General features: G+C 37.8%; 2 protein-coding genes across 4 annotated transcripts; one reads left to right on the forward strand and one right to left on the reverse strand.

Moving 5' to 3' along the window:
• The first annotated feature begins 12617 nt into the window (after nt 1-12617).
• On the forward strand, nt 12618-14617 carry LOC122034744 (5-amino-6-(5-phospho-D-ribitylamino)uracil phosphatase, chloroplastic-like). 2 transcript variants are annotated; one of them, XM_042594083.1, is made up of 2 exons: nt 12618-12771; nt 13170-14617. In XM_042594083.1, the coding sequence occupies exon 2, from the start codon at nt 13253-13255 to the stop codon at nt 14351-14353; it is 1101 nt and encodes a 366-aa protein (XP_042450017.1). In that variant the 5' UTR covers nt 12618-12771; nt 13170-13252; the 3' UTR covers nt 14354-14617. The 2 variants fall into 2 exon arrangements, with proteins under 2 accessions (XP_042450017.1, XP_042450018.1); XM_042594084.1 differs by having other exon boundaries at nt 12651-12771; nt 12970-14617.
• A 1500-nt stretch (nt 14618-16117) lies between these two features.
• LOC122034773 (signal peptide peptidase-like 1) lies at nt 16118-24613 on the reverse strand. Of its 2 annotated transcripts, none has more exons than XM_042594120.1 (4): nt 24360-24613; nt 23259-24177; nt 16479-16676; nt 16118-16344 (listed from the first exon to the last, which is right to left on the reverse strand). In XM_042594120.1, the coding sequence occupies exons 2-4, from the start codon at nt 24057-24059 to the stop codon at nt 16228-16230; spliced, it is 1116 nt and encodes a 371-aa protein (XP_042450054.1). In that variant the 5' UTR covers nt 24060-24177; nt 24360-24613; the 3' UTR covers nt 16118-16227. The 2 variants fall into 2 exon arrangements, with proteins under 2 accessions (XP_042450054.1, XP_042450053.1); XM_042594119.1 differs by having other exon boundaries at nt 23259-24236.
• Nucleotides 24614-26131: the final 1518 nt, after the last annotated feature.

Consider the following 26131-nt stretch of genomic DNA (forward strand, 5'->3'; position numbering starts at 1 on the left):
CTTCATGAAGAGATCCCCTCCACTGTACGAGATCAAGAAGAATCCAGAGAGGGAGACTCTGTGGAGCAAGACCAAGAGGAGGATTCCGAGGTTGAGAGATGCTCAACCTCCGAAGAAGAGGAAATCCAAGAAGCTTCATCCTCAAGGGAATGCAACGAAGGGAACAAGGAGGGAGCATACTTCTTGTTTCATATTCAAGATGATGAAGCCTCCACCTCTAGGATTGAGGGGGAGCAATTCTTGGTGACACCGGATCAAGAAGAAGGAGAAGCTTCTACATCCGGGTCAAGAGAAGAAGAGGAGGAAGAAGCTTATACCTCCACAAGTCAAGAAAAATCAAATGGAGGAGAATCAAGGTCCGATCAAGAGGAAGCTTCTACCTCCGGATCCAAAGAAAAAGATGCCACCCCTATAAGCAAAGGTATAAATATTTCAATTAATAATAAAAATCATATTATATGCTTTGAATGTAGGGAACATGGGCACTACAAGAGCAAGTGCCCTAAATTAGCCAAGAAGAAGGGCCAAGTGGTACAAAAGGGCAAGGTGAAGCCCAAGGAGACCATCCCCAACACAAAGAAGAGCAAGGAGCATATTATATGCTTCTCTTGCAATCAAAAGGGGCATTACCGGAGTCAATGCCTCAAGGGGAAGAAGATGGTCAAGGCTCAAGGAGGCATTAGTCAAGGGGGAGCCTCCAAGGTAAAGAAGAAGGTAACTTTTATTGAGCCTACTCCTTTAAATTATGGTAAAAAGCATGATAGTTCTAATTTTTATCATTTTAATGCGATTTACCATAAGAATAGGAAGCATGAGGGCTTTAAGGAAAAGCATGTGGCCCTACATGCCAAAACTACTACACCTAAGGCTAGGAATGTAGGTAAAAGTCTAGGCAAGAACTCTAAGGATTGTAGATACAAGCCTAGAAACAAAAATGCTCATGGACTTAATGAAAAACCAAATTCTAAGGATTTAATGATAGAAAATCAAGTCTTGAGATCAAGACTTGATAAAATGGAAAAGACCCTAAAAAGGATGGAAAATATCCTAAAAGGACAAAATGAGCAAAACCTAGGGCTAGGAAAGTCAAAGCCATCAAATAGCCATAGAGGTTTGGGATACAAACCAAAGGCTAAGAAGGATGTGCCTAGTTATCATAGGGTTCCATATAGTTATGGAACAAACCCTAGGTTTAGTGGTCAAGTCAAGAATACTAGGGAAGTCATCCCTAAGAGTATTTTTGCAACCAAAGTGACTAAGACTTCTAAGAAGTCTAAGAAAGTCACTAACAAGGTCACAAGGGAGGCTATCCCTAAGGTTGACCTAGAAAATGTGACCAAGGCTTCTAAGAAGCCCAACAAAGTCACTAGGAAGGTATCTAGGGAAGTTATCCCTAGTGAGTACCTAGAGCATCCAAGGAGCACCAATAGGTGTTGGGTTCCTAGGAGCATCTTCTCTACCCCATAGATGTGTTAGAGAGTGTCAACTCCAATTAGAAGGGTAGTTAACCCAACTTTGAGGAAATTGACACTCAAGGAGCATTTTCAAGGTTTTTGTTAACCTTTGAAAATGAAATGGAACTATTATTTACTCCTTGAAAGAGTAAAATGTGCCTAGTGGTGAAAATTTGATTTTAATCTTAAAAGGCACATATTGGGAAATTCATAAGAGCTACCAAGTTGGGATTTTGGTATGTTCTTAGGAAATTTAAGGCAATCCGGGCCTTAACTTTGAAGTGCTACTCTTGTGGAAAAATGAAATATGCCAACATTTGAGGATATGCTTAATTTCGACTGGCATAAATTAATCAAGGGAATTAGAAATGTCAATTTAGGCTTTGACATTTTCTTGAAGCACTTTAGGGCAATCTAGGTTTAAGTTGTAAGTTTAGCTAAGGTTTTAAGGATACTTAGATAGTTAATCTAGGTATATTTTATTTATGCTAAATCTTGCCATGATTGTTTGCCCATCATATGTCATGACATCATGTCTATTTTTGCGTTCATGTTTTATTATGAAAAATCCAAAAATACCATGTCATGACATTCATACATCATGTAGTTATAGGATATTTTTTTTGAAAATTATTTCTTTTTGATGTATGTCATAACATTATCATGCATTAAGTTTAATTCCTTGTAATTAAGGACAAAAGGCATTTAACAACACTTATTAACAAGTGACATCCTAGGTGGGTGTCTAATATCTCCAAAATGCCTAGATAGATATGCATGATCCCTAGATTAGGGCAAAACCAAAATCTACATCTCACAAAGACCTATAAGATGACTTGTATGTGTTTTAGTGCACATTAGATACAAGTGAGATGTTAGGATGATGAACAAAACTCAAGATGCTGATTTAGTGCATTCTTTTGAGTTTTAGTTTCATCAAAACACATAGATATGTGTTTTCCCATCATTGGGAAAGCTAATGTACAAGTCATGTGCATTAAGCCCAAGGAATATGGTGGGATATTGGTTTGAAAAAGTTTTCAAAATGATTTTGGAAAACCTTGGTGAAGGCTATCTTTTGATAGTAATCACCATTGAATAGTTAGACACAAACTTAAAGAAAACACTAAAGTTTTGCAAGTTTTCAAGTTTGTGTCAATCTTTGAAAATATGATGTATTTTCATAGAAAACTATTTTTCTTGATAATATGCCCTAAACAATGTCTACACGAAATTTCATAATTTTGGATTTTGTAGAATTTTCTAGGGGTTTCTGTGACTGAAATGGAATTTCAGCAACTATCAGAGTTCGATCGATCCATGGATCGATTGAGTGCTGAATCGATCCATGGATCGATTCGGGAACTCCAATCGATCGGTCATGGATCGATCAGCCGATCGATCAGTGTCTGAATCGATCGCTGGATCGATTCGAAAGGTTCAATCGATTGGAACCCAACTCAATCGATCCAAGTTGCTGATTTTGGCCGGGAAAGCCATTTCAGACTTTGAACCTATTTTTAGTCTAGGTACTCATTCCAAACCCTTAAAATACATTTGTATACATAAAAGGGTGTTTTCGTGTTGAAAACAAGGATGGAATGGTAAAGGAAGGCTAAGTTGAAGTTTAGGTTGAGGTTTGTTTCAAATTTTGAACATTTGAACCTCAAAACTTCTAAATCTGGGTTTCCTAAAGGTTTAGGGATTCCAAGTCATTGTTGGTGCAATGACAGAAGTTTCCACCATGTCTTTAGGGGGAGGGACTCTTTAAAGACATGAAAATTATTTTTCATGAACCTTGGAAGGTGGTTAACCTTCTGTTGTAAACTTGCTCAAGGTTGAGCATTTAAACTTGAAATGGGGATAAATGGGGAGTGGATATCCTCATCATTTCAAGTGGCAACTCAAGTGGTTGAAAATGCTCAAGGTTGGGTATTTGTCAACATTGAGGGAGAAGTTAAGGATAATGAAGGGTATGGGACCTTCGATATTAAGTTGATCACAATGAGTGAAATTGTGATCACGATGAGCAACTCTTCAGGGGGAGAGTCTTCAACAAATGGAGTTGTTGAAGTGTGCCCAAAATTGGAGCATAGGTTGATGTGTGTCCAAAGACGGGTTGATGTGTTTTATTAGTAGGAGGTTGATGTGTGCCAATAGGGGGAGAATGAAAGGAAGTAAGTTAGGTTTTCATTACCTAGAGGGAGTCCGCCTTAGGGGAGAATGAAAAGCTTAATTTATGGGTTCATTACCTAGTGGCATGAAGAAGGAGGCTATAGGATTAGCCTAACTTACATGTGGGATTGTAAGTGTTATTGTGGTATTGTCAAACATCAAAAAGGGGGAGATTGTTGGTGCAACATCCCTCAGGTCAAGGTTGACCTGGTTAACCAAGCTGAGTCTTGGTTTGGGTTTAGATGTTTGACAATAAGATATTGATCGAAGAAGAGTCAAGTAGGTCAAGGTTGACCGGATACTTGACTGGGAAGTCCTAACAGTGAAGCTAGGCAGATGGGAAGTCCTAGTGAGTGAAGCTAGGCAGATGGGAAGTCCTAGTGAGTGAAGCTAGGCAGATGGAAGTCCTAGTGAGTGAAGCTAGGCAGATGGAAAGTCCTAGTGAGTGAAGCTAGGCAGATGGAAAGTCCTAGTGAGTGAAGCTAGGTGAAAATCCTGGTGAGTGAAGCCAGGTGAAAGTCCTAGTGAGTGAAGCTAGGCAGATGGAAAATCCTGGTGAGTGAAGCCAGGTGAAAGTCCTAGTGAGTGAAGCTAGGCAGATGGAAAACCCTAGTGAGTGAAGCTAGGTGAAAGTCCTGGTGAGTGAAGCCAGGCAAGGAAGGAAATCCAGATGGATCAAGGATGATCGGACATCTGGTGTTGGGAAGTCCAAGTAGGTCAAAGGATTGACTGGATACTTGGCAAGGAAGGAAATCCAGATGGATCAAGGATGATCGGACATCTGGTGTTGGGAAGTCCAAGTAGGTCAAAGGATTGACTGGATACTTGGCAAGGAAGGAAGTCCAGATGGGTCAAGGTTGACCAGACATCTGGTGGAAGTCCAAGTAGGTCAATGGAGTGACCGGATACTTGGCACGACGAGTAAAAGTCCAAGTGGGTCAAAGGGATTGACCGGACACTTGGTGGGGAGTCCTAGCAGGTCAAGGGAGTGACCAGATGCGAGGCATGATGTACCAACAGGTCAAGGTTGACCGGATGTTGGTTAGGGAGGTTTGGGACTTGGTTTTGGGCAAAAACCAAGTTCTGGATCGATCCGTGGATCGATCCAGGCTGTGGATCGATCAGTGGATCGATCCAGATTCTTCCCAGCGAACAGAAAGCTTCTGGATCGATCCGTGGATCGATCCAGAGGTCCCGATCGATCAGCCGATCGATCGGGACGATGCTGCTTCGCGCGATAAGCGCTGGATCGATCCGTGGATCGATCCAGGCGCGTTTCCAGAGCCTGGATCGATCCGTGGATCGATCCAAAGCCTCCCCGATCGATTCGGAGCATTCGAATCGATCGGGATCCGACCGTTGCGTCGGGTTTAAAGCCGCAGGCGAGCGTGGTCTTCGGCATCTCTTCACGAGCTCTTCTCAGATTCATTCCAGCTCCTCCACAGCTCTCTACAAGCACGTGATCGCCAGTTCTTGAAGGTTCTTGGAGGCTTTCCAAGTCAAGAGGCGGATCTATTGCAAGAGGAAGAAATTAGGGTTAGGGTTTTTACTGCACATCTTGTAAGCTTTTGCTTAACTTGTATTTCCCTTTCTTCTTCTTGTATTGAGAGTGTTGTAGGGCTTCTCCGCCTTTGGTAGTTACCATAAAGGAGTGTTATTCATAGTGGAGGGTGTGTGCGTTGGTGTGGATCCTTGGATTAGTCACCTCTTGTGAGGTGGATACCAAGTAAAATCCTAGTGTTAGCGTGCTTGTGTTTGTTTCTGTATTTTCCGCTGCACATCCAAGAAGAAACAAGCAACGCCCAGCAACGAAGCGCACCGAGCGAACGCGACGAGCTATTCCCCCCCCCCTCTAGCTACTTTTGGTCCTAACAAGGATGACCTACTTGTAGGATCGAAAAGAATTTAGATATCTCCACAATTGCATGATATTGTCCACTTTGGGCCTAAGCCCTCATGGCTTTGCTCTTGGGCTCTCCCCAAAAGGCCTCATGCCAATGGAGATATCTTTTCTCTTATAAACCCATGATCTTTCCCATGTGTTTCCAATATGGGACTATGTTTGCAACATTGCAACCCCAACAATCCCCCCCTCAAACAAAGGACCATAGGCTTCCCACGTCCGATCCTCGACCCACCAGGTCTTCTTGCCCCTCGGTCTACCCGACCTACTAGGACTTCCTTGCCTAGCCGCAACTAGGACTTCCTGCCCCTCGGTCCACCCGACCTACTAGGACTTTCCTTGCCTAGCCGCAACTAGGACTTCCTGCCTGGTGTCTGGTCCTCTTGATCCGAACATAGGAGCCCCCACTTTCTTTGTTCGAGGTCAATATTGTACTCACATGGTTCAATCAGACCATAGCTCTTGTGCACAGTCGGTGGTTAAACCTTCTGGCAGTCCGGGCTCTGATACCACTTGTAGGATCGAAAAGAATTTAGATATCTCCACAATTGCATGATATTGTCCACTTTGGGCCTAAGCCCTCATGGTTTTGCTCTTGGGCTCTCCCCAAAAGGCCTCATGCCAATGGAGATATCTTTTCTCTTATAAACCCATGATCTTTCCCATGTGTTTCCAATATGGGACTATGTTTGCAACATTGCAACCCCAACAATAGGCACCATCTCTATGGACACCGCTGACCAGTGTCGCTCCCGTACGACGATCCAATACCTAAAAATAAGAATCAAAGAAAAGAAATGTAATAGAATTAGTAACACAAAGTGCATCAATAGAAATCAAATTTTTTGACATAGATGACACAAATAAAGCATTAGAGAAAACTAAAGGGAAAGATGGAGTGGAGAAAGAGAAAGAACTAGTGTGTGTAATGGGTAGCCCAGAACCATCACTAATGATGACGCTATCATTCCTAAAGTAAGGCTCATGCAACGAGAGAGTAGTGAGATTAGTGGTGACATGATGAGAGACACCAAAGTCAACCACCTATTCCCGAGAATCAGACGGAGGTGTAAAATAAACAGTAGTGTGCACAAATGGTGCACTATACACTGGACGCAGAGCACGCGGAGGAGCCGACGGAAGCAGAGCAAGCGTCGAGGCAGTCATATGACCGCACTAGCGAGCAGAGTAACCTTGGACACCACAGATTTGACATCATCCAAGATAACGATTGGGACTAGACAGAGCTGGATGTGCAAGAGGATGTGCAGACACCCCAGGAGTGGATAGGCACGGCTGATAGGACATCGATGGAACTTGCTGAAGACCACTATGATAGTTTGAATACCGATTACAAGAATTCTCTGCTGGAGCCACAAGAGCTGTCATTGGAGTCAAAGATGGAGATGGTGTCGAGACTTTCAACTGGGCTTCATAACTGATGAGCTGCTCGAATAGCTCATTAAAGGTAATAGGGGTGTCACGAACTTGCAGAGTATGTGAGATATTGCAGTAATCTTAGCTAAGATCATTCAGGACACGACATCAAAGTCAATTTTGACATTCATAAGCGTAAGAGCATCAATATTTCTTTTGATGTCCTGCATATAATCAGTGATAGATCTGTTACCCTGTTAAGGGTTGGCAAGATTTTGATGATGAGTCATAATCCTGCCACGTGAAGGAGCAGCATAGGTTCTCTCCAGCATCTACCATGCGTCTCTAGATGAAGTTGATGAAGAAATAAACTGCACAAGAGTAGGAGACATCAAACCTATAATAGCATTGAGGAGAAGTTGATCCTGACGGAGCCAAAGAATATGATCAGGATTAGCATGAGGGAGCGTGGCGTCTGTAGGCGTTATCTATGCAAGGGGGCAGAGACGTGAGCCATCAACAAAATCTAGTAAGTCATATTCGAATAGAAGAGATGTGAACTGTAAGCGCCAGGTATAGTAATTGAAGGTGGTGAGTTTCAACGATGCCTGAGGATTGACGTTGAGAACCACAAGGGCGGAAGGTGAATCAGGAGTATTTGTATGAGATAGTCGGCGAGTGATGTCGTTGGCGACAACCATTGTAGAAGGCGACCGGTGGGTATTGTGGAGAAAAGAAAAAAGGATTGTTGTTAAGCTTAGCACTCTGATATTATGTTGACGATAGAATTCGTATATTTTATTAATGATAATATATGATATATAAATATCATTATGAGTGAAAAATGGGAAAACACATAAAATAGAAAAAGATATAAAATACTAGAAAACAAATAAGTATTTCCTAATAATAATTATTTTCTAATAACTAGGAAATAAATAAGTATTTACTAATAATAATTATTTCCTAATATTTAACTTATGTCGACTAATCCTTGGGTGATCAATTCGATTCCACAAAAAATTTTCACCGACCAATGGTGTAAATCGGAAAGCACTCACAACGGGCAACCTATCAGCCTAATTCTCTTACGTCAACTATCCACTAAGAGAAATTTATCCGTTAATTTGCCGAAACTAAGACTCGATACTTAGATGCTTAAGAAACTAAGAAGGTGTTTGTCGCTGCACCTTGTTATCTTCAGGCTAGCTCGAGTGATGTCACTGTTTCATGGCATGTGGTATGATTTGACTATTGAATGTGCAAATTGATGGTCTCACACTCCGCAACGAATCCCTCTCCCTTGGGCAAAGAAAACATCAAATAAGTTCCAACTCACCATGATCCATTGTTGGGGTCTTGATAGAGGTGTAGACGAATTAAACATGTTCATGAGCTTTTCAAGCCGGTTTGAAAAATATTTGATTCGTGTTTGAAATTATCAAATTTGAGCCAAATTTGAACATGTTCGATAATCTTTTCAAGCCAATTTGAATTGATAGTATTTTGTTCAATTGTTCGTGAGCTCTTGTGAGCTGAACTCAAATTGGCTATTTTAATTTAAATATGTTTAAATTAAAGTTCGAATAATTTGAACTCGAATTTAAGTCATTTCTAACTATAGTTCGATTCTATTCGAATCAAAGTTCGAACAATCGAATCGAACTCTAGTTCAAATTTTATTTCGAATTGAGTTCGAGCCAAAATTATTTGTATTTTTGAGTTTTATATCGAATTTGAATATCATATATATTTTTTAAAACTTGAATTCAAATATTAATATTTTTCTATTATTTAATTTGATTTAACTGATTTGCATGCATAGGTCTAGATGGTGATTTCTTGTCTATAGTTGTGGCAAGCTGCACGCATTCTAACTGTCATGCCCATCAATGTTAATAATTGTGACCTCCTACCTGACCTAAAGATCATCCATTGAGTGTACTTGTGTGAATGATTTTGACAAATTCTCATAGGACGGGCAGATAATCATTACATGAGGCATTGCTATCAAAAGATGTAGAGGTCACCTGATAGTAAAATACTTGTCAGGTTTCTATCTCCCAAGTAATGGTCACTATTTAAAAAGACAAAAGAAGGAAAAAAAAAAGCTATCCATAATTTACTTCTCCATTAATGACCGGTGTTAATGATCTTGACAAGGAACTCACTACCAAATCTTGAGATGTGGGCGAGGAATACAAGTAACTTCAAAATATCATATTAAGTTAGACTTCTGCGTCGGCTGACACATGTCAAAAATGGTTGAGGAAGTAGTATAACTTTCGCAGAGACAAGTGTTAGGTTTGTCTGAACCTTATTAACCCAAAATTACTTATCAAACTCAGTTTGAATGCTACATGAAAAACATAAGTCAGATAAAAAAACGGGGATACCTAGGATGTAGAAGCCCATAACATGAATGATTCAGTAGATTGGGAGCAGCCAAGGAAAGCAGCCTAGGAGATGCCTTCCGAGCTAACATTTGGAAGGAAAGGAAGGAGGGAAATGAGGAATGGGACCTTGAGTCAGTGCTTTATGATTTGAGAGTGGATTCTGTTTCGATGGCTTTAGTTCCTCCAGTTGATTCAGCCGTGAATAGAAGATATGAACTTAACTGCATCAAACACTCTTTTCCCTTATATGTGAGTATCCCCAACTCCTTTCAAAAGTCAAAGTACCTTCATGAACTCAGTCTAGGCCTGGGAAGAGGAGCAAGTCAAGGGCTGCAAAAGAACGGTTAGAATATTCACATTAGTTTCCCTATCTCTATATCTAAAATTTAGGGTAAATAATTCACTTTATTAAATTTAGACAATCACTTTTCACTGCACACTACATTAACTACCCTAAAATTTTCATTATCTTTAATTTTTTTTTATTATTTTCTTCTCTTTCTTCTTTTTTTATTATTATATTTATGGAATGAGTGAAAGGAGAGAGATTGAAAAGAATAAGTGGAAGAAGAGAGAATTTTTAGGGTAAAGATTTCATTCCCTAAATTTAGAGAATCACTATTAATCAAATCTAAATTTAGGGAATAGATAGGGTAACTTATGCAAAGATTTTTTAGCTACCTTATCCAAAATTTAGAGTAAACTCTTTGAATAGGGTAGTTGATGTGGATACTTACATTAACAACAGAGGTAATAGTCATGATTATAAATTAACTCTCTTATCATCATCAATTAAAGTTGTTCTAGGTATATCTTGAATGTAATTTTAGTGCTGGTTACATGTATTAAACATAAAATTGGAACATATATTATTGGTTAAGTAAACAAATCTATAAAGTGGAAAAAACTTATATTATGAAAGGAGGAGGAGAAGAATAAGAGAGAAGGAAGACAATTGGAGAAGGAAATGGAAGGAGGGGTCATTGAAGGAAAGGTCACTAGAGAAAGCAAACCAAGAGAAGTACCTAGCTAATAAAATGACGATTAATTAATGCACTTAAGGGATTTAGGGTCAATACGGGTGTACTTTGAGTGAAATATAAGGCTCTTTTTATTCTAAAGCACGGATAAGAAAACAAAAAGAATCTATTGTGAAAAATTATCCTCGGAGGAAGAGAAGAGAAATAGTAAAGAAATCACTTCCTTTATATGCTTGTTTATTGATAGAGGAAGGTGGATATAAGTTACATAATTTTATAAATAAAAAAAGGTATATACATTATTTTTTTGTATATAATATAATTTTGTGATTAAAAAGTGTACATGTGTCATTTTTTTGGTATATGGAGTAATTTTGTGAATGAAAAAGGTATATGCGTCATTTTATTTCATCCACTGCTTTCCATTCGATGTTGAGGTGATTGATTTTGGCTCGAAAAATATCTGTTGATGGATTGTGTTTCTCTTCCATCTAAAAATTTTAATAAAGTAAACATGAAAATATTTCCACTATTAAAACTTTTCCTTAATTTTACTTTTCATTCTTCCAAGTAAATTGACCCTAAAGGCCAAAAGAGAAGGGAGCAAGTTTAGAGAGTTTGGTGAATCGAAGTTACCAAGGTCTACCGTAAGGTGTCACTAGAGTAGCTTGAAGCAAGTTAAAAAAAAATAAATCCAGTTAGGCTCATTGACTAATTCTAGGGTGATTGGTTCGGTCCTAAGTAATTTTTCCACCGACCACTAGGGTAAATCAAGAAACGCGTGCGATGGACAACCCAGAAATCCAACATTCTTTGGTTACACTCCTCATTTGGAGAAAAAAATTATTATAAATACGTCATAGTTAGGGATCGAATCGCGAGTGTCTACGTGACAACCTGAATATTCTACCGTAGCATCATAGCTTCGGCGACATAGCTTCAAGCAAGTTAGACTCATAGGCAAGTGGTGAAGGATGACATGCATGTTGTAGTAAACATGAAAGACTTGATGCATTTGAGGGTTTGACACGCCATGAACTTGAGGGCAACAAAGAGCATCAATATGGTCAAAAACCAAGAGACATGAAAATTGTGAAAGATTGCGAGTGATGTATAATCTTGAACTTTGACCTTTAGGCATCAGCATGAGAGATGATGTGTGTACTTAAGTGTAAATCGGATCTTTTTTGTGTCCCTGTGTCTCTTTGTCGATCGAATGATATGATATCCTCGTGATGTGCACTGCATCCTTGAGATATGATCTAATCTGTATGATCGGCAAGAGGATCGATACGGGGACACACGAAACTCTTGGACAGAAGATTTGATCTCACTTAAGTGGGGAGTAGGCTATATATATCAACTCGATTTAATCAACTAGAGGGTCGATCTCTTTCAATTGAACTATTCAGTTGACTCCATAGTCAACTAAATTAAGGTTTCAGCGTAGGTAATATTTTTATTTGAGTAACAACCGATTAAAGGTTCAATCCAATCGAAGACTGATCAATGTTTATCTAGTCAACTAGAGATGCACATAATAGAGTTGTTGTAGCTGTTTCTATATATATATAAAAGCTCTTTAGGAGCTTTAAGCTTGCACGGTTCCATGGAATTACATTTCTCAAAGATGTTCAAGGGCTGACACAAGGTTGAAAGCTTCAATTGAAGCTGCTATACATTGTCTCTTTTACTTGTATTTGAGAGGAAAGATGGATATATTATAAACATCTCAAGGTTAGGACTACGGAAAATTTGCTCCAACACTTGTGTTGTGAAGGTAAAACTTTTGTTAGGGTGACTCATCATACAAGTCATGGTGGTAGAGTAAGAGTGGAATCTCTAAACCACATTAAATCGTACCGTGTTGTTAGTATTGTCTTATTGTTGCGTGAATAATCGAACATACATGAGCGTACCTCATGTGAATTTTGTATTTTTATTTTTAGGATTCGATTATATTGAGCAGCTCAACTCTAATAGAATTTGTCAACATTCAATCAAAGCCTTTGGCTTGTTCTTTAATTTTTAAGAAAATAAAAAATAGGGTTTACTATTTTTATAAAATTTATTTTAAAAAAAAACACTATAAATATTTAGAATGAAAACTTGACTATTTTATTATCTATTCTTGATTAGAGAGGAGTAAAAATGGGAAAAATAAAAAATAAAAGAACGAAGAAGCTAAGGGCATCACATTAAAACAAGATACGAAGGAAGCCGCAGCAGCAGGTCCACCAGTTCAGATTGATTGCAGGTCCTTTTTGGCACGCCATCCTTGGCAGGACGCGTGTAGGTCACCGCCACCATATGCGACCGGTGGATCCCGTGGACTTTCCTAACGCATGAATAACCAGAGGACGGCAAAGAATCCCAATCCCCACGCCACTTCCTTTTTGTTCCGCCTCCGATCCTCTTCCCGGCGATCCTGTTCCGCCGCTGCCTGATCGCCTCCGGAGCTCCCTGCTTCCTTCTCTTCTTTCCAGGTAATCGTCTCCTCACCTTGGATCTCTCTCTCTCTCTCTCTCGTTTCTCCTCGTCTCTCGATGCGTAAAAAAGAACCTTGCGGGGCGAATTGCTAGGGTTGGTTTCCGCCGTTCGTTTTCATGTTTTCTTTTGATTTATGTTTTTTCCAGTTCTTTTTTCTAGTTTGTTTTTTGATTTAGTCCATGTGTTGGAGGTAGATTGAGCCTGGTGATTTGATAATTCATTGATTTGGGCCGTAAGCAAGATTGGAAATTTGCAGCGTGATTTGGTTTGATAGGATTTGCTTCCTAAAAAGAAGGAAGCGTTACTGTATTGGGAAATCTGTTCCTTTTTCGTTTGATTAATTACTGAAGTTAGCATTTGAAGTGTAAAGTAACTGATTGGCTGGTTGGATTAGGGTTTGTTTCGGCCGCCAACGTCGCTTGGGTTTCTGGATTATTTGCAAGTAAAAAGCTCCTGTTTTTGGAATCTAAATCTACAATGGCTGATACCCTTGGTGCGAGCACATCCCTTGTCGGTCACCACCTGTTTTACCAAAGGCCCTTATCCAATGATATCAACTTTAAACGCCGGGTCAGCTTCTGCCAGCTGCCTGTATCTGAGTTTATGGGATTGCATTTGTCGGTTGGTCCTGCGAATTCCATTCTGACCACCAGGCAGAAATGCACACGGTTTGGGGATTCAGCCATCAAGTCGCAGGCGATGGAGCTGACAAAGCAAAAGAAACCTTCAAAAGAAAACAAATGGAGGATAGCTCAAGATCTGCCTTACACGAGCAATACAGCAGGCACGAGTAGATTGTGGCCTCCTGCAAACAAGACCGACAACCCTATGATTCACAATCCATTGCTCCGTCAAGAAAGGATGGGATGTGGCTGGTTCGCTGTTATCTTTGAATGGGAAGGGGTGATTGTCGAAGATGACCCTGAGTTGGAGAAGCAGGCCTGGCTGGTTCTGTCAGAAGAAGAAGGAAGGTCACCTCCACTGGCCTTCATTTTGAAGAGAATTGAGGGAATGAAGAATGAGCAGGCAATCTCTGAGGTTCTTTGCTGGTCACGAGACCCGACCGAGCTTAGACGGTTGGCCTTCCGGAAGGAGGAAATATATCAAAACCTTAAAAATGGCGGATTCTATCAGCTTCGATCTGGGTCTCAAGAGTTCATGACTACACTCCTAACCCACAAAATTCCACTTGCCTTGGCATCCACAAGGCCACGGAATGTCCTCCGAGAAGGAATTGAGGCTGTCGGCGTGCAGAGCTTCTTCAATGTGATTGTCGCAGCTGAGGACGTGTACAGAGGAAAACCTGATCCAGAGATGTTCCTATATACCGCACAGCTACTCGGTTTCATACCAGAAAGATGCATTGTTTTTGGGAATTCAAATTCGACTGTGGAGGCAGCACATGATGCGCGGATGAAGTGTGTGGCAGTTGCAAGTAAACACCCAGTCTATGAACTCCGTGCGGCTAACCGTGTAGTGAATCATCTGAGCGAATTATCTGTTGTCGACTTAAAGAAGCTCGCTGACATCGATTGGTATGAAGCAGAAGAACCAGAGGTCGAGATGGAAAGGGAATAGCATGGCGCATCTCCATTATCTCCATGATGATTTCTTCGAAATAGAAGAATTTTTAGTTGTACAGCTTATACTGCTTATTGTTTCCCTATTCCTGCAGTCAATCCATAATTCTTGATTCAAGTGGGAAATAGGACCTTAGCTCTTAGAATCATACACCATTCTCATGTGGATCCCTCCTTAAGACACTGTACATATTAAACCTGAATAAGGAGGGCAAATCATCTGCTGGTGCTCTTCATTGATCTTTACAATGTGGTGAAAATATATACTATCTCAATACTTGCAATGCTGGATTCTTCTAAAGTGATGTATCATTTTGTGTCATGAGAATTCCGTTCATGAGCAAGTTTGGTAAGAGTTTAGTTATATTATTCAATACATATAAAGTCAATTAAATGAATAAGTATGAATAATTCATTAAATTAAATAGATAAACCTGAATACATATATCAATTTTCATAAATATGGATTGTGAACCCCAATAGGTAGGTTCAGTGTGTTAGCTAATTCATCATTTTATGGATTGTGGACTTTTATGAATAAAGGGTTTGTGAATTGTTAGTGGGGAATAATATTTATGAATTATATTCATCAAACAAAAAATTTAAAAATAAATAAATAAGTTTAAAACTATAAAATTTTAAAGAAATCAGATAAATTTAAATTGAAAAGTTTAAATTGAGAGTTAGATAATATTTAAATGAATTAAATTTAAGTTTGTAAAAAAAAAAATCAAATTAAATTTAAATAATTATTTCAACAATTTAGTTTATTTTAAATTTGACTTAACTCGTTTATTTTATCAAATAAATCTAAACATCATAAAATTTAAGTTCTTGTAGCTGGTTCACCGGCCTAGTAGCATAGTGTACGTCTTAAAGGCAATTAACTATAGAATGAGTAAAATCTCGGTTAAAGTGGAATAATTGGCTGAATCAAGAAGTTGGGTGGTTCTGTGAATTCAAAAATTTGTTTATTTTTAAATCTAGATTATTTCTATTTATTTGATTTGATCTCGATTTTAAAATTTTGAATTTGGTTAAATTAATTAATTTTATATGGATTTGGTTTGTTAGCAAAGTTCTATCGATATGTCTTTTAAAAAAAACAAGTTAATTCGGTACTTTTCCTTGCAGCATGCAGTAGCAGTCCATATTTCTTCAATAATATTGTTTTTTTAAAAAAAAAAATTATAGTAAGGTTAAACTGTATTCTGGAGGATCGATGGAAGGTAGAATTCTCAGCAACTCTTTGGTGGGAACTTGGAAGAAGCCGGTCAACTTTGTAAATTTTTCATTCCACTGAAACCTAATTAGGAAAAACTTAGAAATTAACGGCTAATTTTACCGACATCATCCAAATGTAACAGTTAGAGAAGTTCAAGATCATGCAAATTTTAAAGCAGGTAACAATACACCTTCGAACCATGGATGCTAAAGAGTACGCTGAACCATCATGTATCTCTATATTTACCTTTGGACCTACGCTGAATGCTGATTAGAAATTAATAGCTAATTTCACCGACATCATCAAAATGTAACTGTAGGAAAGGTCAAGATCATGCAAATTTTGAAGCGTGTATATACTTTTGTTAGATGTGAGTTGTGTATAGATCATGCAAATTGAAATTAAATCTACAACTACCAGTGAATTGTAATAATGAAAGAATTACTTTCCATGGATCATAAACATCTTCCAATCTAATTGCTAAACAAGATATCATTTAAGCCATCCTAATTAATTTATGCAAGAAGAAAGCATTGCTGATATATTAAAATTTCTTAAATAGATCTCAGGTTAAGCATTTCATATGTGTTGCTTTAAAACGAAATTACAAAAGTTTGAAGATATAATAAAGACCTAATTGAAAGGATTTAGGGTTCCATCGAGTGGGATTTCTCATTTGAGACTGAGCAAGCTCCATCCCACAGCTCCCACAATTCATACCTTCTCCAAGAAAGGAAAATAACAGGTCCTAAGGTGGATGGCACCTACAATGATGCAACTTGTGAGAAGAGAATGTGTAAGACCTTGTATAATCTTGTTAGAAAGGGCGTATTTGGCTTGTAATGGAAACCGATGAAGATGAAGATTGAAATACAATAATTCTATCTTGTGAAATTACCAGGTAAAGAAGAGCAGGTTGAGGCGATTGGGTCAGTATTCCAGCAGACAAGGCGATAACCAATCCAATTGCATATCCGGAGAGTGCCCACCAAAAATATGTGCTTTTTGTGGATGTTTTTTCTAATGGAATAGGGATGTCTCTACTCTTTCTATGATCAAAACAGAGAACCAACGCAAGAAGCATACCAGGAATAGCCTATCAAAACAAACACATGATTCACCAGATCAGTTTTAAAATGTCACGAAATGACACAATATCATGTGAACATGCCAATTTAACTTTTCTTCTAACTTCCAAATCATAGAAAAATTCAATGAAAAAAGTACAGTATATTGAAAAATAAGGCCGGGATATAGCTTTTGCTTCTCATGCAAAAGCATAAATTCAGATTCCAGCTTACATTGTATTAAATCAGGCTTAATTTTTTTTTAAGAAAAACAACTACAGAAATTGTACATGTATGTTGTTAAGAAAATGTAAAACGAATTCATTTTTTTTTCTTGAAAATAACATTACTGTTAAGCAAGGGGTGATCACTTCACAAATGCATAGCATCTCTATCCAGCAAAAAGAATTACTTTAAGCCAAGGGGGGTCATGACACAGCATGTATATTACTAAAATATAATTTACAAGGGGAAAAGAAATGGGTGATTTTGCTGGTTCATAAACTTGAAATTAGGCATTACAAATCTTTCTTAGAATTAAGAAAAAACCATCATTAACTAAATCTAGCCATACATGCCAAGATCAAAGATGGAAAGCAATAGTTAATTTCATGCACAGATGGACAAGGACTGAGTTAGTTTACATCTGTTCTGCCAGGTACCATAATGACAACTAAAGAATCTACTGAGCTATGCAATTTTAGTTTACTTTGTTTGGAAGTTCTAAAAGCCAACTGAATCAAAATTAATTAGCACAAAAAAAAACAATTTAAATTTGATTTGGTTCGATTTTCAGTTTGAACAAAATAAGACACCTCAATCAGTTGCCATTGAGATCATATGGATAGTTATTTCAACAGAATGCTTCCTGAACAACGTAATAGCCTGGAACAAATATGTTGATAATGGCATGAATTATCTATAAGATACATCATAGTGACAATGAACGTTTAAAATCTTCCAAGTCAGGGTTTCAACCCTTGGCTGAAATGAGACAGTCGTGTGTCATTTCGACTATGCCAAAATATGGTGTCGGTCACATTGATATGGAAAAGATGGAAAAAAAGAGATGGTGTCAGTCGCACCGTGAAGGGTAGAAATTCTCATAATGCAGGTGGCACTAGCACCAATGAGGAAGATGAAAATGAAGATGAAGAAATGGTGTGAGTTGCACTATGGAGGGAAGTTCTCGTGACATTGATGAAGCCTTGGCATCTCCTATAGTGTCATCTCACATCATGTTTCATGTATTGTGACTTGCAGTCTCAAGTAGAGGAAATATCATGAGGAAGAATCACACTGATGAAGAAATGACATTGATGAAGCCTTGGAATCTCCTATAGTGTCATCTCACATCATGTTTCATGTATTGTGAGCAATCTCGAGTAGAGGAATATCATGAGGAAGAATCACACTGATGAAGAAGAGTGTTAAGGAAGGCTTGCAAAGAAGAATCTCATTGTGCCGATGTAGTTCTACATCAAAATACAAGAGCAGGATGGTAAGTCTTAACAGTGCAAGTTGGCACAGTTTGAAGATTTTAATGCACTATGACAATATAAACAAACATCCACTACCACAATTTTGTGATTTTTCCCCAAATCTCAAATCTTCCACAAAGTCAAGGACAATTATTATTACAGAAATCTAAGGCTAAAATTGACTAGTAAATATGCATACAAACTTAAATATCTATTATCTCTAATTCTATTTATCAACCAAGACCTCAATTACACTTTGTTACTGAAACCAAAATCAGAACCATTCATCATTAATATCTGAATGTTCATCATTATAGAAAGTGCAATTGACTCTGCTTTGTCAAAAATATCTTAGCAGATATTTGAAACGTGTAATGATGGTTTAAAATTTCAAGCCGTGATGAGGATTCAAAACCAGACCGGAATGATACAATTTCGGTATTGTATCGTATCGTGTTGATTTAGTTTCGATATTTTTAAAATATAAAATATTTAAATTAATGAGATAATTTTATTAGGCTTTAATTAAGCCTATTTAAATTATCTTAATCATATGTAGGAATTGATTAAAATTTTTAACCTATGTTATTTATTAAAGCCTAAGAATTCAATTCTAGATTGGAACGATACAATTTCAGTACTGTATCGCGTTGTGCCAATATAGTTTCGATATTTTTTAAATATGAAATATATTAACTAAAAATAAAAAAAATAATTTAAATATTTTAAAATAAAAAATATAAATAAATATATATATATATACATTAAATTAATAAGATAATTTAATTAGACTTTAGTTAAGTCTATTTAAATTATCTTAATCATAGGTAAGAGTTGATTAAAATTTTTAACCTAAGTTATCCTCCTACCTCTGTTCCACTATTCTGTGAAAACCGCGGCATGCGCAGCACATGCGACGCATCTGGACTCGTCACCAATTCCGAGCGACGTGTACAGACGCATTGTCGAGCTCGCACGTAGTTTCAAAATTTTTTAAATATAAAATATATTAACTAAAAAAAATTAAACTAAATATTTTAAAATATAATATATATATATATATATAATTAGTGATAATTTTATTAGGCTTTAATTTAACTTATTTAAATTATCTCAATCATAATTAGGAGTTGATTAAAATTATTAACTTAAGTTTTTATTAAACCCCTAAGTTAAAAATAACCTCTCCTATGTTCGGTTGTCTAATCTCTCCTCCTTTGTTACGCGATGACCGCGGACCCGCGCGACGCATTCGGACTCGTCGCCGAGCTCACGCAACACGTTCGGAAGCGTAGTCGGGCTCACGCGACAATTTCGAACTAGGTGTTAGGCCCGCACAATACACCACGATCCGTGGGCGGAACGAGATGTTTTGCCGATATCAAACAAAATGGCTCGAGATTTTAATCCATGCTTATAATTGCAAGTTAAGTTTATGGGTATGTTTCTATTGAGGAATCATCTTAATCAATGAAACAACCAATTCATGCAATTTCTCAGGATGTTAGGAATCTATGTAGTAGTGCCAAACAACAAGCCGAGATTGATTTAAGAGAATTGTGATTTTCTTATGATGTAGGAATCAAATATCATATGGATAGTCTCTGGAGATTATTACATCTCAGAAATGATGTATCTTTTCAATGGAAAAACATGTCAGCAAAGTCTTTCCGGGGGTCTATTTATTTAATGTCAAGGAATGGAAGAGTACTGATTTGGAATCAACTGTTACACTCAAGCCCGCTTCTCTCAAAGGCTTGATGATAATTTAAGATTTGTTGTTACAAATGTTTATGTTGCTCTTTAAGATAGCCATAGAAACATTTTCTATGATGAACGATTGTTTCTAACTTCTCAAGGCTGGATGGTTTAACCCTGATTGTTGTGTTCCCAAGCATCAAGGAACTCAATTAGAACTGACACATTCATGATTTTCAATCAGTTCTAGAGGGGAAAATTCAATTTGAGAGACTAAATTACCCTAATGCTCAAGAGGTGCCATTTCTCCACAAGACTGCAGGCCAATCTCTTTGCAAAATTGTATTATCAAACTGATTTCTAAAGTACTAGCCACAAGATTGCAAGGTGTCATTAGCAATCTGGTATTCAACTTCCAATTTGCTTTTCTTAATGGAAGAGATACAAGGAATTGTTTTCTTTGGGCATGAAAATCCAAATTTGGCTTTGTTTCAAATAGACAATGAGCTGCCTTTGATACAGTAAATTTGTAAAGTCGAATGAACTCTCTTAGCTTTGAGGTTTTATTCACTGCCAAGGAAATCCACTTTCATCTCAACTTCTCATTTTATTCACTGATTGCATTTATCTCTTTCCTTTCCCAAATCTCAAGGAGTGGTGCATGGAATTTCTACAAGTAACGATCAAGTGTGTGATCCCTTGTTATTGCAATTTGTTGATGATACACTTATCTTTGCCAGAGCTGGAGGATTCAAGGCAATCTAGACTATTTTATCAGTATCCTCCTTATTCAGTGGATTGCAAATTAATCTTGTCAAATCATCAATATCTTACTTGGGCAAGAATGACAACAAAAAGGCATCACTCACTTGATGTAACTACCAGCATTTTAACATCAACTATCTTGGAGACCACTTAGGGACTAAAAGACCTTTGAAATATTTCTAGAACCTAGTGATTCAAATGGTTTCAACTTGCCTCTGCCATGGAGGGAAAAAAGGCTCCTTGTCTATTTGAGGAAGAACCCATATTAATGGTGTGTTGAGCCACCTTACTTGATATCAAGCAGATATTTTTGTCTTTCCGAAATGGGTTCTAAATGAGAAATATAAAATCCATAGGAATTACCCATGGCATTCTGAAGGACGGCATTGTGAGCTCAATGTCTGGTCAAATTGGAGGCCGTGACCAGACATTTTCCTAATGATGGAACTAAAAAAATAAAGCCACGCTCTGGTCACGGTGATGAAGCATATTGATACCATGACAACAGTACCTTCATAGACCTTGATTAAGGAATTCCCTTTCAAAGCATGCCACTAGTCAGAAGCATCTCCGAACCGATCAAGGTCTTATATATGGGAAGGATGTGGTCTACATCAAAGATTTCTTGCAGATCAGATTAAGAGTTGAGCTGAGAAATGGATGTTCTACCAGGTCTTGGATTGATAGGTGGATGGAAAGTTCACTGTTATGTCCAGATTTCAATGTCTATTTGCAATCTTTCATCAAAAGATCACTACGGTGGAGAAACACAATTTGCAAGCTGGGGATTACAACCTTCAGTTGATGAGTCAAATTACATAGATCTCCACAAACTGCAAGGCTTAGTTCCAAATTTATACACCATGGGTGGCAGAAAAATGACAAAAATTTGTTTCACCATTAAATCAGCTTATGCAAGGCTTAGTTCAGCGGAATAGAATGCCTTTTTGCACCCTCTATCTTAAACTTAGCTGATTCCAAAAAGCAGAATCAACACAAGAGATGTATTGAGGAAAATAGACTAGGTTCAACAGTTATGTACCACAAACTAGAAGACCGAGTTCACTTTTTCAAGTTGTGCTCCATGGCCCGTCCAGAATAGAAATACCAGCACATTTCGGGAGTGCCTTTGGCAGACAAGTATTGTATCGTTCTTTGAAGGCATCAAGTCTAAATGCAATAAGAAATGCTCCTCTTTAATGTTCAATGCATTGTGCCAAGTGTGAATTTGGGTTATTTGGAATTAGATGAACCATCATACCTTTGGTCATTTAACTTTTGATGAAAATCTTCTAAACAGATGGTCTAGGTTGCTGAATCGTAAGTCACAGCCGCAGAGCTCTAAGAAATGCACCTCTTTAATGTTCAATGCATTGTGCCAGGTGTGACTTTGGATTATTTGGAATTAAATGAACCATCATACCTTTGGTCATTTAACTTCTGATGAAATTCTTCTAAACAGATGGTCTAGGTTGATGAAATTGTGAAGTCACAGTCACAGAGCTCTAAGAAAAAGGGGGAAGAAGTATTCGCAAGATGCATCTAAGATACAGACAAGTATGGGATTGGAATGAGTATAAAATTTCATGCTAATGGCAGGAGGTCTTGCTTCTCACTCTTTTGACACTATGGAGTTTACCGCGTTGATGTAGAAAGCTGACTAACGTATAATAATTCATACTTAATCATATCCACAGATATAGACGGTGCCTTTTTCAGAGAAAAAAAAAAGCATATGGACTTAAATTCTCTGTCTTCAAGTGAGCACATTATCAAGGTAGGTGTTCTTTGGTTTTTTATTGCACTCGAGCCAATCTAATGATAGTCAATTAGGGTAAACAGTTAATTAATCAATCTGAGCATGATATTTGCCACATGATTCTTTATGCTATCTTAGGCAGCAGTCATTTTGGATGTACATTATTTAGTTTAAACTTTAAACCAGAAAAATGAACCAAATTCAATTTTTTTGGCCAACATAATTTGGTTTGGAAGTCTCCTTACAAGTTTCATTTGATTTGTGATTTTGTGAATTATTTTTCTCATTTTGATACAATAAAAATAAGGATCATCTAGTTAATGTTATTTATATTAATCATATCAGCCTGAAGCAAAGCAAACTGAACTGACAGTTTAGTTTGGTCTCTTTCAGTACATTCAGTTTAGGTCAGTTGATATACAGCCCTTACTGTAATTATAAGGAGCACTTCAAAGATTGTGCTATTTTATCAACCAATTGGGGAATGTCAAACATATGTTCAGTGGTGCAGAAACTTGTTAAACCTAATATGAAGTGGAAGAACATACGAGAACCAATCTATTCTAGTGCAATCCTCAATTGTCTCAACAATTAGAATTAAATCACACCAATATCTAGCATTCTCCAGTTCTTTCTGTTTCCTATTCAGATGTCCAATGTCAAATATCACAAACTTCAGGGCACAAATCATGGTATGTTACAAGATAAAAAATACAACATCCTGATTTGAATGGAATATTATTGTGAAATGGAAAAGATTAAAACATGTAGTAGACTGTTATAACAGAAGGTTTCCAATAACTCAAAGCACTCCAAGTCAAATATCCATCAGAAAAAACAAACTAGAATATTCAGAAACAGTTCTAAAAAGCCAGCAGAGTTGTTAAATTGTGAGTGCTGTAACATACCATGTCTCCTAAACCCAGCATCATGTATTCCCCGCCACCGCTACCAGTGATTACTTGTCCACCCATCAAATTTCTTGGGAACACAAGCTTAACAGGAAGTTCCAACTTCTTTGTAATTAGCTGTAATCCTGGAAGACTCAAGCTCGTTGCCACCTTGTGTACAGGGTTAGAGGCCTTTTGGGTTGCTACTGAGACCATAACATTTGCACCAAAGAACCTCTCAGAGAAGAAGACCCAGAAAATATCATATAGAAATAAGCATACAAGAAGGAGTGCGCAGATTTTAATATTTGGCAGTCGCACATGACTGACAAAAGCAATGCAGATGCAGATCCCCAAAATATTGTTCAGAAGCCAATGCCCTGTAACTAGCCAAGCTGCCACAACCATTATGCATAAGAAAAGCAATAGCCCTTGGCTGCGTGTGAACGACTTGGAACAGCACCTAGAAACCAGAGGATCCATTAACCCAAATTGCGATCTTGCACAAGCCATGCAAGGGGAGAGACAGAAGTAGAGAGCGGATGTCGATGCAACAGCCGTGAAGGCAGTGATAAGTTGGGATACTGATGAGAATAAATAGAACATCAACAACAAGCTGCAAGAACTAGCAAGAGGTATCATAAGAGCCTGAGATCGGTCCAATGTAATTGACGCCTCTGAAAAATCCAAGTTCCTTTCCATCTCTTTCCCATGATCCAGGGCTCTGGAAGCTGAGGCAAAGGTCACAAAGATCGCAGTCGCAAAGAGAGTAAGTGATGCGGGTTCCAGCAAGTAAGCAAGCTTCCATAGAGACTCCATTTCACATAAAGAATCCAAATTTCCCTTCTCTATCCGCTTTCACATTCTAAGAGACATCAATCCAAAGCTCAATTGCATATTTAGGGAAAGCGATCTTCCAAAGTTCTTGGTCTCACCGCTGCAATGACATGAAAGATCCAAAAGTTCTCCAGTAACTTCGGAAGGTCGGATTGAGAACTAATTGGAACAAAAAAAATGTGCACAAATCGATAATGAAATCATCAAGAAAAACAAGATAGCGAGGGCTTGCTTGCTCTAAACGTAAGGGGGGAGAAAAAAAAGGTTTCGAGAGGCATGTACCAGCAGGTCCACAGAAAGCTAAATCGACCACCAGCACCGCGTCGCAAACAAGATGATTCGAGTGGGGGGCGAGAAGAGGACTAAAGATGTGATTTAGATTTTTTGGGTTAGGGTTCGTGAAGGGGAAGGGAGTTAGGGCTCCGGCCGTCGGCCCGCGGGCAGCGAGACGTCAGCAACTGTTCCGATGCCCAATTGATGAAATGTATTATGTACGTATGATGTCCTATAGTGAGGAGATGAGATGAGATGAGGTGCCCGATATTATGGTCATGTCTTCTTCAGCATTAAGGTACATACAGTAAAGGAAAGACGAACAAAAAAAAAAAACATTATTGTCAATTTATCAAAAGCACATTTGAGATTTAGTATTAAACAAAATATCCCTATGCAATTAAGTCATAAAACTCTTAGGGCGCACATCGAATTTTTTTTATTAAAAAACATCACACCTAGGTGTATAAAATGATACAACTTATCCCTTTGAGACAGTCTAATGACTAGCATATGAGATATTATCATTATAAGATTTGAGATTTGAATCTCGGTAAAATCGAGATAAATACCTCCCTTATATGGTAGACATTATTCCAAAGACTAGTAGTCGCCCGTGATTTACCTCCTCTGTGTTGGCCTGACAGGTTGGCGGGGACGCTAGGGGCGAGCGTATTCATCTTTTGTCACCATTATTATTTAATCTAGATCTCCCGTCTATATCTCCCATCTAAGTCGTGAATTGGTCAAGTATGTTATAGAAATTACGACATGTTGTAGCAGCAATTACGACATATTGTAACAGGAATGATTTTGTAGCTAGGACAATTACAACAATTATAATTTCTAGTTATAACAACTATGATTTTCTAGTTGCTACAATTACAAAGTTGTCAGCTACAACATGGAAAATAACATTAATAAAGAGGACTAAAATTTTTCGGATCCTCTAGAAAAACTTTAAGTGATATTTTTGAACCTAAAACTGGATCGTTATAGGTTAAACCAGTAGATCTCTGAATTAACTTCGATTTGATATATTGTGCACCGCGTTGTTAAACCCGAGTCAAAAGCTATCACCTCTCAAAATTTATCTAATATTCACATTGTAGCAGCTACGATTTCGTAACTGCTACAACTGTGTAACAACTACGATACTTGCTACAACTGTGTAACAGTTACGGATTCATAGTTGTTATAACTGTATAGCAACTACAATTGCTACCACACGCCCCATGAACACATCGAACAAATGTATTCTTAAGTTTTTATCTCAAAGCAAATGCATATGAGACATAACTTGAAATAACTTCTTTGTGCTATAGATAATAATAAAAATATAGATCCGCTATATTAACGACTCCCTAATGTCGGCCCCACGGATATGGAAGGAGGTATATGCAGGTACACAGACGTTAGGCGCATGTTGGGATAAACCTCAGGTCGTAAGTTTTTGAAAATCGACTCCTGACCATTACGCCAGAGATGTCATGTGCTCACCATCTATGTTATGCCCTCGGGGCGCTATAGATAATAATAAGCAACTACGATACTTTACTTTACTAATTAACATAGAATGTAGTGGATTCTATCACATACTATATTTACCTTTGAAAAACTCTTGAATTCATCTCACATGAGTCATTTATCTTTGAAAAATAATCTTACTCAATGGGTTTCTATCACATCTTATATTTGTCTAACTGTTACATTCGTCTCATATAAGTCTACCTCTCAAAACTAATCTTTAAGTCACTAATATGGGCATGGTTTAACCTCAT

The sequence above is a fragment of the Zingiber officinale genome, chromosome 11B (genome assembly GCF_018446385.1).
Source record: "Zingiber officinale cultivar Zhangliang chromosome 11B, Zo_v1.1, whole genome shotgun sequence".
Taxonomy (NCBI): domain Eukaryota; kingdom Viridiplantae; phylum Streptophyta; class Magnoliopsida; order Zingiberales; family Zingiberaceae; genus Zingiber; species Zingiber officinale.